The following is an 18840-nucleotide window of genomic DNA, read 5'->3' on the forward strand; positions in this document are numbered from 1 at the left end:
ATAAGTATTCATGCATCATTGATTTAATTTTCCTTGAAACTTTTAAGTGAATTTGTCATTTTCTTTTGATTTTCTCGTTATAACCTTAAAACTTAACTTGATTTAAAATCATTAGTACACTTAATTATGTTTTATTATTATCAAAACTTAATTAGAATAACTCTTATGTACAAACATTATTTTCACAAAATACTTAAAAATAATTTTTAAGTATTAAAAAAAGGAAAAAATTATTTAAAAAAAACGTTATCATGTTTTGTTTTATTTAAAAAAATATGAAAAAAGTCAAATATAATTAAAATTAATAAAAATTTATATACATTTAAATTATTTTATTTTTATATTAAATAATTAAATAAGAAAAATGATTTGAAGGAGGGTATAAAAATAATTTATTAATTTTAAATTTATTTTTTATTTTATTAATAATAAAACCTTCTATAGTATTTTAAATAATATGTTATAACAAAGTGATTAGAAACAATCATTTCCCAAATAATTGTCGTTTGTCGATTTTGAAAGCGATTTTCAAAAGATTGTTAAATAACTTACTTGCTTCCAAATATTTCAAAACACTCCTAACATTCTGAAATCATTCCCAAACACGGTCTTGACAGAACTACACCGAATTATAGGTATGTCTGGAAAATTTGGTTGTCAATATTTTTAAAATAAGGATAAAGATAAATACGCGCAACAATGAAAGCAATTTTAGAAAACAATTTCAAAAAGTGTTTTTTCACGAGCGTGTATAGTTGTATAGTAGTATCTTCTCTCTCATATTAAATCCACACCAGCCATTGATTCACAGCCTTTCTGTGGATCTACACTTCTCCGTTTCTCTACTGGAAGCCTCCTTCTCTGCTTCTCCAGGTTCTCCTCTTGGTTTTTCTCAATGAATTTCCTTATCCTACATTTCTAAACCCTACAATTCGTGCAGATCCATCATCAATTCCACCAATTCGATCCACTCCGTTGCAGATCCGCCATGGATTTCATGAAAGTCTTCGATCAGACGGTCCGAGAAATGTGAGCTCCGAATGCGATTTTCATTTTCTTAGATTTAGCAATGTGCTCTTTCGAGTGAATAAGATTTTAATTTGATTCGATTCAATTTGATTTAATCTCTATTCTCTTGGGGCAGAAAGAGGGAGGTGAATCTGAAGGTTTTGAAGGTTCCAGAGATCGAGCAGAAGGTAAAATTTTATTTTTCTATTTGTCCGTTTGGTTGCCGGGAAAACTGAAGGAATGGAAAAGAAAATTGAGTTTTAAATCTGATTGTGTTGATTTGGTTTCTAAATAATTTGACAGTCCTCCTCAATTACAGCAAATGAGGTGTATTACGCTTAGTTGATAAATCTAACATTCAAAGTTGTCTTTTCTCTCTTCAATCAAACGAAGTCTAGGTGTGTGTTTTCCCTCGTAATTGGTTGATTTTTGTCTCTCTCTTTTTTTTTTTCTTTTTTTTTTCTTGGTTTTTGAGAGGAGGGGGATTGGGTGGGTGGTGCGAGGAATACGGGATAGTGACATTTGATGCTTGCCGTATTTAGGTGCATGTGTGGAACGTGAAACCTTTTTTCACTGCTTGTTTGCTCAATAGAAGTTTTAATTCCTTGTTTTACAGTCAAATAATTGAAGGACATTTTGATATTTCTTTCAAATAGATTGTTCAAGAGTGTCGGCTGGTTTGCTAGTAAAGGATTAGGATTGTGTTGAATGGGTGGCTGCCTTCATCAAGATTGGGTTTGTACATGGGTATGAGTGTGTAGAGTTTGAATAGGGGATTTAGGTAAGAAAATGTAATCATCCATTGATTTGCATAGAGACCATCTACAAAATTGATGTAATAGGAACAGTGTAGGAATTAATGGCAGTTTGACAATCACCTCATTTTCTTCTTATTTAATTTTCATTTAAAATTGGGGGGAGACTCTTGAGTTACTGGTATGTTACTCTGAATAGCGTTTTTAAATGGCATAGAATTGTTTTAGTGGCTAGAGCGCAATATGAATGCAGTTCTATCAATGATCTGCTGAGACAGGAGGAATGGCAAAGAGGTATCAGTTGAGGTGGTGGGAAGAGACATTCAAATGCAAATTTAAGAGGATTCCAATTATATAACCCTCAAATTTGTGTTAGTTCATTATTTTGTGAAAGATAACATGGGGTCCTTCATCAAGTTCATAGGATGAATTGAGGGAATGTTCAAAACCAATCTAGTATATTGCTTATAACCACTTCCCTTTCATTGGTGTATCGCTAGAGTGTGTGTATTCCAGACTGTATTTTTCCATGTAGCTAACACGCCTCATACACCTTAACGGCCAGGAAGAGGATAGTAGTAAAAAGGTATTAGATGATGACCATGTCCTGATGTCCTCTGATCTGGGGTTTAGCTGTAGGCTTTAACATCATAATATAAGTGCATTTTGTGTGGATGCTTTACATAACTCGTGTAGATCAGACCTGTTGAATATATTCAATCGGTAACTTTATCAATTTGACCCTCAAACAGGTACTGGATGCAACCGACAATGAACCTTGGGGCCCTCATGGCTCTGCCCTGGCAGAAATAGCTCAGGCCACTAAAAAATTGTAATTTCTAACCTATTGCATACTTTCTTTCTCATTTTATTCTCTTTTTTTTTTCTCCCAATATTATTCTCAGAAAGAAAAAATGTTTTGCTTTTTGTTTGCATACCTGAAATGTTGTATGTTCCAGCACTGAATGTCAGATGGTTATGAATGTTCTGTGGACAAGATTAAGTGATTCTGGCCGAGACTGGCGCCATGTCTATAAGGTATATCTGCTGTTATTTTCAAAATATCCATTTTCATTTAGAAGCTTCGCCATCATTCCCCACCTTATAGGGTTATATTGTGTTTGGCCTCTTCCATGCCCTCAATTTATGATATCATTTTCTGTCTCAGTCACTGGCTGTTATAGAGTATTTGGTGGCTAATGGATCTGAACGTGCTGTTGATGATATAATTGAACACACTTTCCAAATCTCAGTATGAATTCTTCTCTACTATTCTGTGAACTTTGCCCATACAATTCTTAGCAATGACTAAAATAAGGTTGAAAAATTGTTTCCAACATGTTTCCTCTGTTCTTCTTGTGAAGTCACTTTCAGGATTTGAGTATGTTGAACCAAATGGGAAGGATGTTGGAATCAATGTGAGGAAGAAGGCTGAAACCATTGTGGCTCTTTTGAATAACAAAGAAAAAATACAAGAAGTTAGAAATAAAGCTGCTGCAAACCGCGACAAGTAAGTTTGTGCTTCAAGAATTCAGATTATCTGTTTAGTTAAACTTCTTCGCATTCTGTTTTTGGATTATTTGTCCATGAATAAACTGTCGAATGATGCTATCTTTAGGTTCTTTGGACTTTCCTCATCTGGAGTGACATACAAGTCTAGTTCAGCCCCATATGGCAGCAGCAGCTTTCAGAGTGCTGATCAGCATGGAGGTATGAGTAGCAAACGAGAAAATGATTCATTTAGGGATAGTTATAAAGACAGGGATCGGTTTGATGAAGAAAAGGTCGACGAGGATACTTCTGCTAAGTCACGTCAAGGGGTTACCAGTGAGAATGAAGGGAACACCTTTAAAAAGGGATCTGCACGCTATAGCAGGTTAGGGTTTTTCTTTCATGCATATAGGTCACAGATTGTAAATTTCACCACATGTATATTATGAAATTTGAACATGCTGTTCATAGTTGGTAAACACTGGTTAAATTTACTTGTTGACGCCAAAAAGAGTTGCAGGAACGGGTTCATTTTCTTGTTAATATAGATAATATAGCATTACCTCTGTTATCTTTCAATTTCTTGCTATTTTCCTAGTTTATGAATATTCTTTGTTCAGCAAGGATAAAGATACTTTGTCAACAAAGGCAAATTACTCTGACAAGTACGGGTCAATTCCCTCCCACAGTTCAAGTGTGCCTTCAATTAATGATGAAGATGATTTTGATGACTTTGATCCCCGGGGAACTTCCAGTACCAGTAAGGATTCTAAAATGATGTATTTTGAAGTTCTAGTATATTTATGTACTTTGTAAAAGAAAAGGTAGTGCACATATGCAGAGATATTAATATTTGTGGAGACATTAAGTAAATAATTTTGTTTTTTTTGTTGCTATTTGATAATTGTCTGCTTTTTATCTATTATATTTGTAAAACAGAGACCACTGCTGGAAACATTAACCAACCAGACCTGTTTGGGCAAAGTTTGATTGGTGACCTCATGGATGCACCGGCACCTGTTCCCACAGAAATGTCTGCCATCAACAGCAATTCTGCAGAGCCTGATCTGTTTGCAGATGCAACTTTTGTTTCAGCGCCACCTCATGTAGAAGAAGGTTCTAGTTCTCAGGTTGAGGTAGATGCTTCTTCACCTCAGTTTCTGAAAGTTCTGTAAAAAATGTGCTAATTTAAAATCTCTACCAGTCTGGGAATGGAGATTTCTATTCTGCATTCTACTAGTTTGGTGAGAAGATTGGCATTCCCTTCACAGTCCTGCGCAAACATGTGGACATGTGCATGCATGATAAAGATTATTGTTCACTATTTTTATATGGTTTCGGTTTTTCAGCAATGGGTGACTGAGTACATAATTTATATGAATTCTACAATGTCCTGGAAATATTTTTCTCATTTTTAGGAGCAAATATTAATGCTGTTTTTGCATAATTAAGAAATGTTTCTCCAAAGTGTTTGTTAATGATGCCTATCTAATTAAACAATGAGAAATGATAAAATGTTTCTCCAAAGGAATTGCAGACTCTCCCTCTCTCTCTCTCTTTCTCTCTCTCTTTCTCTCTCTCTCTCTCTCTCTCTCTCACTCACTCTTTCTCTCAGTAGAAATGGTTCTATGTTTTTTCCCATTTGTCAAAAAGGCATTACTTAAAATGTTATGGTTTGCAGTCAGTTTTCTTATCAAATGCTCGCTCTCTCTCTAGAAATGGTTCTTTGTTATTTCCCATATGTCAAAATGGCATTGCTTTGAAAGTTTATGACTTTCCTTCTATTTTCATATCCAACATGTATTGCACTATGAAATATCTACTTCCAACACCATTGGCATTTCTCTGTGTCTCAAATCAGTTAATAGAATGATTCTTTGTTGTTTCCCAAATGTCGAAGGGCATTACTTAAAATTTTTAGAATTTTCCATCTATTTTCCTATGCAATATGCATTATACTATAAAATAGCTACTTAGAAAACCATTGCCCATCATTTTGAATTTCCGGGGGCATCTAATAATCATCATTTAAAACTTATATGGATTCAGTTTATATTTTTTCCACGGTATGTGCTCAATTTTTGTCCTTCTGTGCTAATAATTTATCATGGCTAATTGAGCAGGCGAAGGTTGATCTATTTGGGTCTCAACCTGCTGGTCCTTCTGCGAATCCTCCAGCATTTGACTTTTTTGCTGCCCCTGATCCAGTTGTGCAATCAGAAACCAAGTCTCAAAAATCTGACACAGCCAGCCCCGACATTGTTGATCCATTTGCTGCAGTTCCACTAAACAGTTTTGATGGATCAGATCTTTTTGGTTCATTCACTTCCCATACCAACTCTGCATCTACAGAGCCTACACAAAGTCCTGCAAATGATGGCAACCTTAACAATTTGAATGGAAAATCCTCTGCAGAATTTCAACCTCCACCCAAGAAGGATGCTTTCCAGGTTAAATCTGGAATTTGGGCAGATTCACTGAGCCGTGGACTGATTGATCTTAATATATCCGCACGTAAGTCCTTATCTCTGAATTTCTATAATCCCTTTTCTGTACCATAATTCATTTGCATGTTTTACATCTTCACATTTATCATACTGTTTTAGTTTTTATTTGATGCATGAGTTTGGGACTCCATATGTGATGAGGGGAAATCAAAGTCTATTCAAGAAGGAAAGGAAAGACATAAATAAACTTTAAGTAGGATTAAGATTACTTGGAATTAAATTAGAATTAGTATCAATTGGAATTAAATTAGGATTAGTATTTGTTGGAGTCAAAGTAGGATTAGCTAATTAGGTTATAAGATAATTAGAATTAAAGTCATAACAGGTTATTAGAATCCTAGTAAACTTTGGATTTCTTAGAGAAGCTTATAAATAAGGTTAATCGATGTAAATCAAAGTAATGAATTGATTGATACAAATAATATTATGTTTTTTTTATTACAAGTATTACAATTCTCAATGGTGAGACTCTATTGATTTTCTTTTACTAGGTGAGACTCCTTCCTAGAAGACTTTAGTGAGACTCTAAGACTCTAAGGTTTCCATCTCTTCTTCATTGTATCTTCTTTTTCTCAATTTTTTTATATTTTATTTTTCTCTTCCATAAACTTTATTCCTTATTCCTCTATTTACACCCTAAAAAATAAAAACCCTAATCCACCTACTTGAGTATAGGCAACCATCCTAGAGTTGTCCTACATCAAGATGCCTTGTATGGTTAAAGATGCTTGGATTTCTGATGTGTTTTCATGTAGTGCTAGACTCTTCTTTTGGTCTTATCCATTTGTTTTCTTTTGTCACGTCTTTTGAGGATGGCTTCTCAAGGACCAATATGTTTGAGCAATATAGGATCCACCACAAATGAGGCCTTAATCAGGTCTTAATTTAGAAATTCATTGGCCTCAAATTAGTTTGGGCATCTCATTGGGAACATCTCCATTGCATTTGGGCATCCAATTAGGTGACAATGACATCTCTGATGCTCTCTCTCTCTCTCTCTTTTTTTTTTTCCTTTCAATTTTCCACCATGTACAATATCATATGTTGAAACATGATTTCCAATAAAAATTGAACCATATAGTCTATGACACCCAGATCCTTCAATTTCACTCAATGTACCCATGTCAACATGACATGACATTCGTGTGGGTATGGGATGCTTGTTGGATACTCCTATTTTACTTTGGGTATGGTTATTTGATCTTTCTCATTGATATCCTTTTATTCTTTCAACTTAGTAATAATTACATTAGAGAGGGAAAAAAAAGAGTAAGCTGAAAAGTGCATTTTTGTAAGAATATTTAGGGATAAAAGGAGAAAAAAAAGGGTTAAAGGGAAAAGAGGGAACTTTTAAAAATGATACCTTCACTTCTAATTTATTTTTAGTTGAATTTTCTTTTATTATGCTATATCCCAATACCTGTAGCCCTTTTTTGGACCATTTTTAGCTGAGTACCCCCGTATTTCAGAATTTGAGTTGTGAAGGATTAGATACTTAGACACATACTCACACCCAACACTCATACCTAAGGACCCGTGCATCATGGCATATAGTCACATCTAAGGTGGCAACGATTTATTTGTTAGATTTTAGTTCTCTTTCATTATAGAATGTTGTTATTTTTAAGGAGGATAGGACTGATAGGTCTGCATGCCCATATGTATGTACTTGTATGTGGGACCTTGGTACACACACTGTTTATATTGTATCTTGTATTCTATCATCCTCTTTGTGAAACAAATTTAGGAAGTATTATGGTTAGATTTATTTATCTGCTTCGAATGTATAATAGATGAAAGGCTTCCATCAGTTGCTTAAATGACAATGAAAACAAAACCATTTCCAAAAGTATTCCTACCCTAAATATCCTTGCCATCACCTGTGAGGGATTGCATTGAAACACCTGCCTGTCATTCTGACTGTACAAATCTATTGTGTGTGGATCTTTTCAAGAATCTGCCTAAATGCCACCCTCTTTTACCCAAAAAATTTAATCACATTTAACCCTGAGGGGTAGCTCAGTTGGTCCGGCCTTGGGTTTGCTCCCCAATGGTCACCAGTTCGAGTCCCCTCAGGGCCATTGAAGGTTTACCCGGTTGTTAACAAGCTGGCCCGAACATCCACGGTTATAAAATAAAAAATAAAAAATTAATCACATTTAAAATAAATGATGGCCCTTCAGATTCCACCAACATGAGCTCACATGAATAAATTAGACTTAGATTGCTTTTTATTTATTTAATTTTTTATATTTCCTCCTCTTTTAATTGTGGTCATTTGAACCCTACTTGCAGCCAAGAAGATAAATCTAGCAGATGTTGGCATTGTGGGAGGATTGAGTGATGGATCGGATGAAAGGGAGAAGGGACCCCAAACTTCGTTTTCCATGGGACAAGCCATGGGTATTGGCTCCGGTCTTGGTAAATCTGGGTTTACATCTCCACCAACAGGTGGAGTTGGTGGAGATGACATCTTCTCAAGTCTCGGCAGCCAGCAATACCAATTCGGAGGCTTCAAGAAATAATAATATATTTTTTTTTTCATTTATCCTATTTCAATCTGATTTTTCCTTATATTCATTTTCTCATTCGAAGTCTTGAGCAGATTGGAATGCTTCTTTGTTGTCAATATATGCACCTATACAATATGGAGATCTGAAAATTGTCTTGTTTTGCCTGGTTTCCCATGAAAAGATTGCATTTATTTCCATTTAGCTTTGAACAAATCTGCGATTTGATGTGTGACCAAAATTTTATCATGAAACCACAGAAGTTGAAATGCATAAATTCAGTCTTATATTGAAACCAAATGGATTTACAGGTAGGTAGATGATGATCGATCCATGAAGGTCTCTTTCAAGTTTCAGAGTAAGCCAAAAGGCTCAAGACCTCTTATGCTAGAGTTGGTTTGGAGTGTTTTCCAAAGATTTCAAGTCATCAACCTTCAATAGAAACGTAATGGTAGGTAACAGGGATACGAAGTAGCAGCTCATCAACCTGACTGGTTCATCATTTCTGTACAAATGGATAGTAAATGATGGCAGGGAAGTTTGCACAGCTGGCTATTTGTCAAGTCTTTCTGTTTATTATTTTTAGAGTGTTATAATTTAAGACACAAGCACTACAAGTTTTTCCTCAATACATTTCCAGCATTCGTCCCCTTAATATGGCTTCTGCTTTCCTCACCTGCTTCACCGGTCCGATGATGAACACCTGCACCAACATAATATATAATGCCTATTTAGGAATTACGAATGGAAGGGTTAGATGTCAAATTGGGAAAGTTGGGACACATGGGAACTCAAAAATTTGCAGAGAATTTGAGTTATTTGTGCCTCTCCTCATAATCAAGTTTGTGTAAAGTCACATAGAAGAAAGAATGTCCTTCTGCAAATTTGTGTAGATTTAACAGACTAACCTTGTCAGGTGGGCCCTTGGCACCTCCAATGAGAATCTCCGCACTGCAAAAAAGCATGCTTGTCAGGTCAAGAAGCTCCAAAAATATCAACTCAGGCTCACATTAGATGGAGAGAGAGAGAGAGAAAGAGGAACAACTCAGGCTTAGATTGGGTGGGGGAGAAAAAGAGAGGGAGAGAGGGAGAGAGGGGGGGGGAGAGAGAGAGATTACTTGCAAGATTCCTTGACTGACAAAATGGAAGCTCCTCGTCTTCCAATAACACGACCCATTTTTCCAGGGGGAACATGAAGAACCGAGAGGATTTCTTCCTCTGGAGCATTTCCTTCTACAATCAGGTTATCTATAAGGATAAATCACAGCTAAATTAGTATACAACTGATGTATACACTGTACAGCCACTTTTACATGTATTCACAGTTCATCTCTGATACACAATTCAAAGCCAAAACATAAAAACCTGGAATGGGAGGGAGAGGTGGCCAATCAGCATAATCATTATCATTGATGCAGAAACATCGGCAATACAGTGCACCACGAACAGCAAGATACCATAAGGATCGTTCATTCAATTTTTCCATCATCTTGTGATAGATGTAAAGAAGGAAACGTACATCGTCTGCAGCTGCCCGGACCATCAGGTCAGATAAGGGTCTGTGCGTCCAAAAATCAGGGTTCTGGGATGACAGATAAGATGGTTATCAATTCCTCAGAAACCACTGGTTAGAGGATCTTGCCAATATGAGCATTTGCTCAAAGTCCAATTATTTGTACACACAAATCTATATGGTTCCATATATAGAAGAGACATTCACATAAAACATTTCATAAAAAATTGTTGTAAAGCAATTATTTAGGAATGGTTCTAAATTTCTGTTGTTGGATTCTGTGGAAATTGTCTTGAATGTTCTGCCTCTAGTCTAGCAGCAATTGGCAACTGCACTGGTTGAAGTATCAATTCAAACAAAAAATTTAAAGATGCTCTTTAATGTTCCCAAGCAATAATCAGTTGTCAAATGGTAAAGTCAAGGAAGTTATCTACCCAGTAATGCCAATCAGCGTATTAAAAAAGAGATACAGGAACAAACCTGCCTTAAGAGGTCACGAACTTCTTGCTTCTCAAGATAGGATACACCTGCATTCAAATCTTCAATGTAAATATAAAAGCCAAAATGGTGGGTGCGACTTGTACAGGTCAATTGAGTAGTTCAGAGCCTCATTTATAGTAAAGAAGCATAGGTTTTTCCTATAGGTGTTTAGTAAAGGAGCTCAAGAAAGCATGAGAAATAAAGAACAACATAAGGAGCATTGAACCAATGGTAAATGCATTAGAGCAGTTGATGATATTAGGGTCCATTTGAAAACTGTTCTTGGAAACAGTTCTTTAACTCAAAGGACATGTTTGATTGACTTTTGATAGAAAACAGTTTTTTAAGGATGTGTTCTAAAAACAAGTTTTTTTTATAACAAATTTGAGGTGTTTCAGCTGTTCTTTGTAGAGTGTTCTAAGCAACAATTGAAAATACGAAGAATACTTTGAAAACTTTTACACTATATAAAAACGTATGATATTCTTCATGGAGAATAAGCAGAGAAAACTATTTTCATATTTGGGTTCCCAAATAGAATTTTGTTCCTACAAAAAAATTAAGAATTATTCTCAAAAACTATTTTTTGATAACTGTTTTCGAAAACATTGTCAAATAGGTCCTTATTAATCTAGAGCATGGATAAGTTATAGAAGAAAAATATACAATATATCTTATCATGAGTATTGGCCTTATATCATGTTTATAGTTGCTTCCCCCTTTTTGTTTCTTTCATCAAAAGCAAGTGGTTTCATCAATCAAATCACAGACATCAATACTGCAATTGAAAACTAGAAAAAAAAATGATAAAATCTTTAGCAAGCATTGATAATCTATATTCCAGAAAGTGAAGCAAAGCAAGAACCACAAATAATTTCAAATGGATGCCAAGAAAGAATTAATACCACAATAGCGTGGATCTGCTAGGAGGCCAACAAATGATATGTAGTCATCCACCAATCTTTTCCGTCCTTCCTGCTCCTCTATTAGAGAATAGGCAATCTACATGCACAAGAAATTACGAAGTAGTATCTGAAGTGATATACATCAATCACGACCAACTGTCCAAATCATTATCATTTATTATATCATGGTGTTCCTGTTAAAGATGCTCACTTGGGTATCCACAACATTGTGCAGCTTGATGCCAAATTGAAAATACAATGCCTACAAAATAACAATAAGATTCAAAGACTGCCACAATGTATGTGCTGACATGCAGAAGTAAATAAAATCAATTAGAGACCTCGCTATCTCGTTTGCAATCGTGAATAACTTTTGTGATGTAACTAGATTCAAGTGCAGGCTTACAGGCTTTCATAAGCATCTCTCCCCCCTGAATAGCATCAACCAGATAAATAGCATCTGGAAAAGCAATCTGCCAAAGATAAAAATCTTTCATAATTATCAAAGTGAAAATCTCATGACACAGAATAGGTAATAAGGAACTGGATAAACATTTGACAAAGATTTTGAACAGAAGCTGAAAACAGAAAAGCTGTCAACAAGCTAAACTACCACATACTGTCTTGAATAAAAAAACAAAAGGAAAATTTGAAAGTAAATAAGTGCTATATGAAATTCAGAAAAGGAAACCATCTTATACAAATCAACGACACAAAATAGGTTAGTGGACGAGAAGTTAAAAACGAACATGCATTTAACTTATTGATCAGAAACAAAATATTCATTTATATGAATTTAAGAGTGCAAGTAAAGGATGAGGGATCCTTCCAAAATATGCAAAATCCCATCAAAAGAAGAGGTGGATAAACTTTCTCCGATATACTAAGATGACATGTACATCAATATAGTACTTCATGAAACCATACAAGGAAAAGTGGCTCAACCACTCATAGGAGTTAATACACCTCCCACAAAAACAAACTGAATCATTGATCCTATGTTGCTATTTTAACCCTTATGATCAATATACCAAATTTCAATCAGACTGAATAACATTGAGAGTAGTGCCCTTGAAACTAGTAGTAGTAGAGGCCCAAAAAGAGAAATAGAAATAAATTATGTCACATAATGTCTCTTAAGTCTTTCACTTGTCCTAAAAAGTCCTTACCTTTCTTTCCTATCATACCATCCAAATTAGTGTGAGACAAGTGATTTTTCATAGAATTTTGCCTCTAATAGTACTTCCTTAAACCCCTAAAGGAGATGGTCATCATGTCATATATACTCATGAGGAGTTTAATCCAATTTGACTAGTTTGAATAGCTTTTGTCATAGCCCTAAGGTCAACAAATAATATGCAAAAAGACCATCAATCAATTCTTCACTCCCTATACATACATAGTACAACAGCCAAGACTAAGGGCTTTCTAAAGTCACCTTGTCATTAACAAGTCATTGGTGTTGACCTTAATGTTAGTTGTTAGCCAAGCAAAGGCCTTGACCTTAAATGAGGCTTTAGATTTCCATATGAATTTTGTTAGAGAGAGATGAATTGGAGTTGATAAATTGAACATGGCTAAGAAGAAAGATTTTATTGTAAATAAGCTTGAAGAAGATAATAACCAAACTCTCATTATCTAGGATAGACTTGACAAGTACACACAAGTGAGAGAGGATATAAGTCTTTCAAGGTCATCTATCTCCAAGTCAATGAGGTTACGACGAGAGTAAAGGTTCCATGAAAAAGGGGAAAAGATGTCAAGAATAGATGAAATGGAACAATTTCTAGCTGTCACAACTCTGAAAATATTTGGAGATTGAGAGCATAGAGATTGCTTCCCCCACCACAAATCTTCCCCAAATGCAAATCTTTGCCCCATTCACCCATTACAAAACAAGTAGGAATTAGGACATATGTTACATCAGGATTTGTGACTTAGTAACCAGCTTATGGATCAAAGAGTGGATAGAGAGAAAAAATGTGTTTAGGATTTTTTATTTATTTATTTTTGATAGGTAAAGTAAGCATATATTAATAAGAGAAACGCCAAAAAAGTGCCCCAAAAAAGTGTATATTAAAAGCATATTTAGGAAATTGGAACAAGAGTATAAGGAAATCAGAATAGGGTGGAAATGAAATGGAAGGAATTAGAATTAGAACCCAAACTAGAAATGTCATTGAAGTGCTTATGAAACTACCAAAAAACTAAATGAGAATGGAACAAATTCTCATTGAGTCATCTATTAACTATATGGGAGTTAGAATAAATCTACACATTTATTATAGTGTTCTTATACAAAGGGATATAAAAAGAGATATTTTCATGCTACTTTTAAGAAAACTCCACTTTGATATTAATTTTTGGATAACATTGGAAAGATTAAACTAGGACTCATTAACATTTTGATCTTCATATCATGTAGCCTTGAAATGTCGAGTTTCAAGATTAGATTTTCTCTTTTAATTGATAACATATTTGCTAATCAATATGAAATGCTTTTTCAAAAATAATATCAACCTTCATGTGGATGAAATATGCAGACATCTAAAATTCATGTTTGGTTCCATCTTTGTCGAATTAGAGTTGAAGTTGAATGAATAAACTCCATAATTCAATGGGGAAAATTCTTCATGCAGACAGAATTCTATCATCTGAGACTCTGAGCTAACATGGTCCAAGAAAGTCAATTACCTGCATGATACAAAGTGTTCCATGGCGACATAGGTCAACACCTTCACAATCAAAACCAATGACCAATTTCCTTTCAGGAGAGGGCTCCAGGAATTCAATTGGAAGTTGAGATGGAAGGGTGACAATGTGGATAGGGACCAGTGGCAAGAGACCTTCATGATCTATGGGTTTGCCACCTGCAAAATACAAAGAACTCTTACAGAAACAAAAACCACAAAAAATAAACGCAAAAAAAGTAGCTTTCAAACAAAAGCAAACAAGTCATACAAGTGAAATGCATACTCCCAGAAGAAGAACAAAAAAAAAAAAAACTATTTAGTTTTTCTGTATGACAATATTAGACAAAACCATTCATGACTAATTGATTAATCCCAGTTCCTTTTCACCAGGTGATGTGTGACCATGAATAACATGAAATTCAGAAAAAAAAATCGAGAACTGAGAAGAGAGAGAAAAGAAACAAAGCATGTGTTTTGGTATATTAGGGCAACTTAAGTTTGCCCATTTCCTCCATTCTGTTTTCTTACTGTTTTTTAACTATATGAACCTGAGGGGACCTGAAGAGCTAACACTTGTACAGCTAAACCTACTACATTCCATTTCTTGGCACTAGGAAAAATGAAGTTGTCATGTAGGAAAAATGAAATTGTCCAGTTAATTTCTTGGCATGTGGAGGAATAGCAACAAGTACCACATTCCGAATTACCAAAATTTCATGTAGTACAGTAATTAGTCACTTCTGAGACAAACAAAAACCCTTGGAACTCTTAGTTTTGAAACAGAGGGAGAAACCTCCATTTATTACCAAAAAGACTGAAAATAATAAAAAGGAAAAGTAAAAAGATTGACAGTTTGCGCAGGAACCAAAAGCTAACTCGAGAAACCCAATCAATTCTCTAGGGCGCCAAACGATTGAAACTGCAAGTTTCTCGAACTCAGAATATGACTTTCGATCATTTTTCCCACGGTTTCTCGGCAACCAAACAGCTCCGAAATGAACATAAAATCAAATTTCAAAGAAGCGTGAACAAACCCATGTCGAAGATCAACCACATTAATCAAAATTATATGAAATCACATGCATATAAACCCAAATCAAATATAAAAATCTCAAAATAATAGCAAAACCCAGAAAGGAAAACACCCAGTAAATTGAAAATAAATGAAAAAGGGAAAAAAAGAAAAGACCTGGGTCTGATGGCATAGGAATGTATGTAGGTTGAGACGGAGAAGGTGAAGCCATGTGATCGGACCATCCAAACAGACCAATTTTCTTCTGAACCCCCTTTTGGGCATATGTATTTTCATTTAGGGGCGTGTTTGGCATGGTTTTAAAATCGTGTTTTCTCCCTTTTGTTTTATTTGTTTTATTTTATTTTACTAATTTATTGTTTTGGTGGTTTCCAGAATTGAAGATTGAAAATAATTCAAAACATGGCTTTACAATCACTACTTACTATTTCTGAAAATATTAGGATTGGTCTGCACATATTTTCTGAAATTTGTTTTAAAAAATTATTTTTTATTTTTTAACTTAAAAATAATTTCATAAAACAGCTTCTATTTATTTTTTAAAAATTATTATTTTTTATTTATAAAAATTATTTTTAGAGAATAACGATTAAATAATATTAAAAAAATTTAAAAACAGTTTTTTATTTTTAAAAGCAAAAAACTATTTTTAAATCAAATAACCAAACAAGCTTTTAATTATCTTTTTTTTTATTTTATTATTCATTTCTTTGGATAATTAGGAAAAAATTAACATCAACAATTATCAAAACCTAATTAAATTTTAAACGAGATAATAAAATGATCAAAAAACAAAGTCGCACTTATTTTTCCACTTCATCTTATCTGAAAATTTTTGTTCAATTATTCCGATAGTAAAATTTTTTGAAAATATTAAATATTTTGACAAAAGTAGTTGAAATTAACTGCTTTATTCATTTTAATAATATTCATTAAAAAAATTTAAAAAAAAAATCAAACATTCGGAGTCCAAGGGCCGATAACTTGAGTCCTGTGATTCAATATTTATGAAATCGGTTCTAATATAATAGACGTTTATCGAATCAAATGAAAAAGACATTATCGAGAAAAAGACGAGTTTGGATTCTATAATTGAAAAATGTTTTTCAAAATGTGTTTTGTAAAACACTTTGCTTTCCACGAAAGTAAGATCTTGAGTTTGAAAGTGAAACACGCATGCCGACTATATTGTGCCAACCATGGTCACGTGGGTCCACGTGACGCTTAAGTGGAGGTCATGCTCTGATGTGACGCCAATTTATTTTGTAAAAGCGAGATTACCCAACATATAATTGACTTTCCGTTTTACAATGATTTTAATAAATATTTTTAACACTTAAAAATATTTTATCATTCAAATATTAAAAATATTTTTAAAAATTTCTATTAAATATATTATAAATTGAATTAGAATGGAATTAAATACATCCCCTAATACTTTAAAATTAAAATTTTGAGGGAAAATGAAAATGACATAAAATAGAAAGAAAAATAAGAGGGAAGAAAAAATATATTTAAATTTAATAAATTATTTTTATATATTATTTAAAACTCGTTTCACTTATTTTTAATATTTATGTATGATATTAAATAATTTGAAAATGTATAAATTTTTAATTAATTTTTATTTTTTCGTATCATAAAAAAATTATTTCACTAAAAAAAAATTACACTTTTTGAAATTCGTAATCTTTTTCAATTTATTAATTATTGAAGGACAATAATGTTACTACCTTTAAAATACATTTAGAGTCCTTTGAGATTGCCTAATATTGAGATGTAGCTTTTTGTAGAATACAAGATTACCTAACATGAAGGGACATTTCAAAATTAGAGTAAAATATGATGAAATAGGCTAAAAAAATATTATAAAATTCACTTAAAACCCCTTTTAATAGAGAATAATTTTTTCCCCCAAATTTAGCATATGAGACTTATGTTATTGCTTCCAAAATACGGTGAAAACCCATAACCTTGCAAGCTCATGTCATTATTGCATGTTTTTACTTCAAGTATTTTTAATTGAAGTGTTTTCTATTTGAGTGTTTTTATAATAATTATTTATCAAGTGTCTTTTTAGAATATTATAAGTGAATTTTTAGATTTTTTAAAAGTGTTTCATAAATTTTGTCAAATACTTTATTTATCTTTAAAAGCACTTCTCAACTTAAATATGTTTTTTAAAAACATTACTGTACTCTTAATATTATTGGATGACTTTTTTTATAGCAAACAATGAGAATACTTATCAAGAATAACTTAAAATTGACATATCTTTAAGCAAAATTAGGTCTTCACATCAAATAAGTAAAATTGACAATTAAATAAATGATCTAAAGTCAGATGAAATATGCATTCCAATTCACACCTACCTCGATGTTATGCTAAAATGTGAGAAGATGTATTTGGCAACCACGTGATTAAAATTCTTTTATCAAAGGGTGTTGTAAACAACATTGTTGGATATCTAACCATCCTTCATATGATAAAAGCAAATTACATTTAGGTTTTGATGGTGAAATATTTTAAAAAATAGTTATTTTGTTTTAAAAAATTGTTATATAATATTTTGTATAATAAAAGTCATTTGCTAACTTGAAATGGTTTCAACATATTTTTTTATATTTTAAAAAATAAGAATAACTTTTATATGAATATTTATTTTCAATTATTTTTCATATTTTTGTAATAAATTTTTTAAATAATCATTAAAAAATAAACAAAAACAATCAAGAACAAGTAAATATATGCTTGCCATAAATACCTTATTGTTTGTTTTCTAATAATCGAAATTGTTTTTTTTATTCTTTTCTTTTAAAAATATGAAATTATTTTTTAAAACTTCCTAACCTGTCCTTATATCAAAACTATATTAAAATAAAATGAGACGATTCAAAGAATACTCCAAAATACATTGAAAAAGCTTTACTTTAAGAGCATCAAAAGCAAGTATCATTGCAAATCTAACTATGGCTACCTTGATAAAAGATAGAAATTACAATTAAAAGTCCATTTGATCATGATTTTAGCATGTGTTTTTAGTCTATAAAATGTTTTTGAAAAAAAAACTAAGTATTTGATAAAATTTAAGAAACAATTTTAAAAATCTAAAAAATCATTTATAATATTTTTTAAAGAAACACTTGATAGATGATTCTCCTAAAAACACTTTCATTAAAAATACTTTTAGAGTGTATTTAACAATAATTTTATAAAATATTTCTAATATTTTTAATATGTTAAAATTTTTATCTCACAAGTATAAAAAATGTTATAAGAAACTTATTCTTAGTAAAAATATTGTCAATCACGGTTGTGGACCCCGCATTTTCGGCTCAATGCGTTTCCCACTCGATGGTGAGCTCGATTTTTATTTTGAAAATTATGATTTTTATTGATTATTTGAAAATGACTTGGAGTCGCCACTTATTTTTGTTTTATTTTTAAAGGGTAAACAAAATAAGAAAGAAAAACCCTAAGTGTGACTCCTTAGTTTGGAAAAAATGGTCTGCGAAAAACCGGATCGGGTTCGGGGTCAGGTTACTTATCGGGAAGGTACGGTAAAGACCGTAGCACCCCTCTAAGCCCCTAAAGTCGGGTCTCTACTAATAAAATGAAGCAATCATGGCAGTGGACGATGAAATCAATGGATACTCAGAGTGATCATGCACACGTGAGAATCTAAACATGCATGCAGAAAATGACCAGAGTGGATGTGGATGCGTACCTGGGCAGTGATCCATAAAGCGCTATCAAGAAGTGAGGTTAGTGCACAATTAAGGAATAATTCCGAGCATGTCATAGAGCAGAATAACATCAATCACGCATGACAATTAAATCAAAGAAACAATCAGTCAATCATAAGGAAAACATATATGTTGGGCCCCCACCAAAGCCCATTTATTTTGCATGAATTAATATCACAGATTCCATTATTCTGGAATT

The 18840-nt window shown here is 33.0% G+C and overlaps 2 protein-coding genes across 4 annotated transcripts; one reads left to right on the forward strand and one right to left on the reverse strand.

The window, feature by feature from the left end:
- The first annotated feature begins 476 nt into the window (after nucleotides 1-476).
- Nucleotides 477-8475, forward strand: LOC100264697 (clathrin interactor EPSIN 1). 2 transcript variants are annotated; one of them, XM_002276067.5, is made up of 12 exons: nucleotides 477-873; nucleotides 941-1029; nucleotides 1145-1196; nucleotides 2516-2595; nucleotides 2723-2801; nucleotides 2932-3015; nucleotides 3128-3273; nucleotides 3382-3639; nucleotides 3875-4014; nucleotides 4194-4390; nucleotides 5378-5768; nucleotides 8057-8475. In XM_002276067.5, exons 2-12 carry the CDS (start codon nucleotides 989-991, stop codon nucleotides 8284-8286), a joined length of 1698 nt encoding a protein of 565 aa, XP_002276103.1. In that variant the 5' UTR covers nucleotides 477-873; nucleotides 941-988; the 3' UTR covers nucleotides 8287-8475. The 2 variants fall into 2 exon arrangements, with proteins under 2 accessions (XP_002276103.1, XP_019074924.1); XM_019219379.2 differs by having other exon boundaries at nucleotides 478-635.
- A 349-nt stretch (nucleotides 8476-8824) lies between these two features.
- On the reverse strand, nucleotides 8825-15292 carry LOC100259526 (uncharacterized). 2 transcript variants are annotated; one of them, XM_002276150.3, is made up of 10 exons: nucleotides 15052-15292; nucleotides 13864-14039; nucleotides 11511-11642; nucleotides 11381-11431; nucleotides 11170-11266; nucleotides 10265-10311; nucleotides 9637-9853; nucleotides 9390-9519; nucleotides 9180-9222; nucleotides 8825-8974 (listed from the first exon to the last, which is right to left on the reverse strand). In XM_002276150.3, exons 1-10 carry the CDS (start codon nucleotides 15188-15190, stop codon nucleotides 8897-8899), a joined length of 1110 nt encoding a protein of 369 aa, XP_002276186.2. In that variant the 5' UTR covers nucleotides 15191-15292; the 3' UTR covers nucleotides 8825-8896. The 2 variants fall into 2 exon arrangements, with proteins under 2 accessions (XP_002276186.2, XP_059592113.1); XM_059736130.1 differs by having other exon boundaries at nucleotides 8890-9222; nucleotides 15052-15191.
- Nucleotides 15293-18840: the final 3548 nt, after the last annotated feature.

Source organism: Vitis vinifera, chromosome 4, assembly GCF_030704535.1.
Source record: "Vitis vinifera cultivar Pinot Noir 40024 chromosome 4, ASM3070453v1".
NCBI lineage: Eukaryota > Viridiplantae > Streptophyta > Magnoliopsida > Vitales > Vitaceae > Vitis > Vitis vinifera.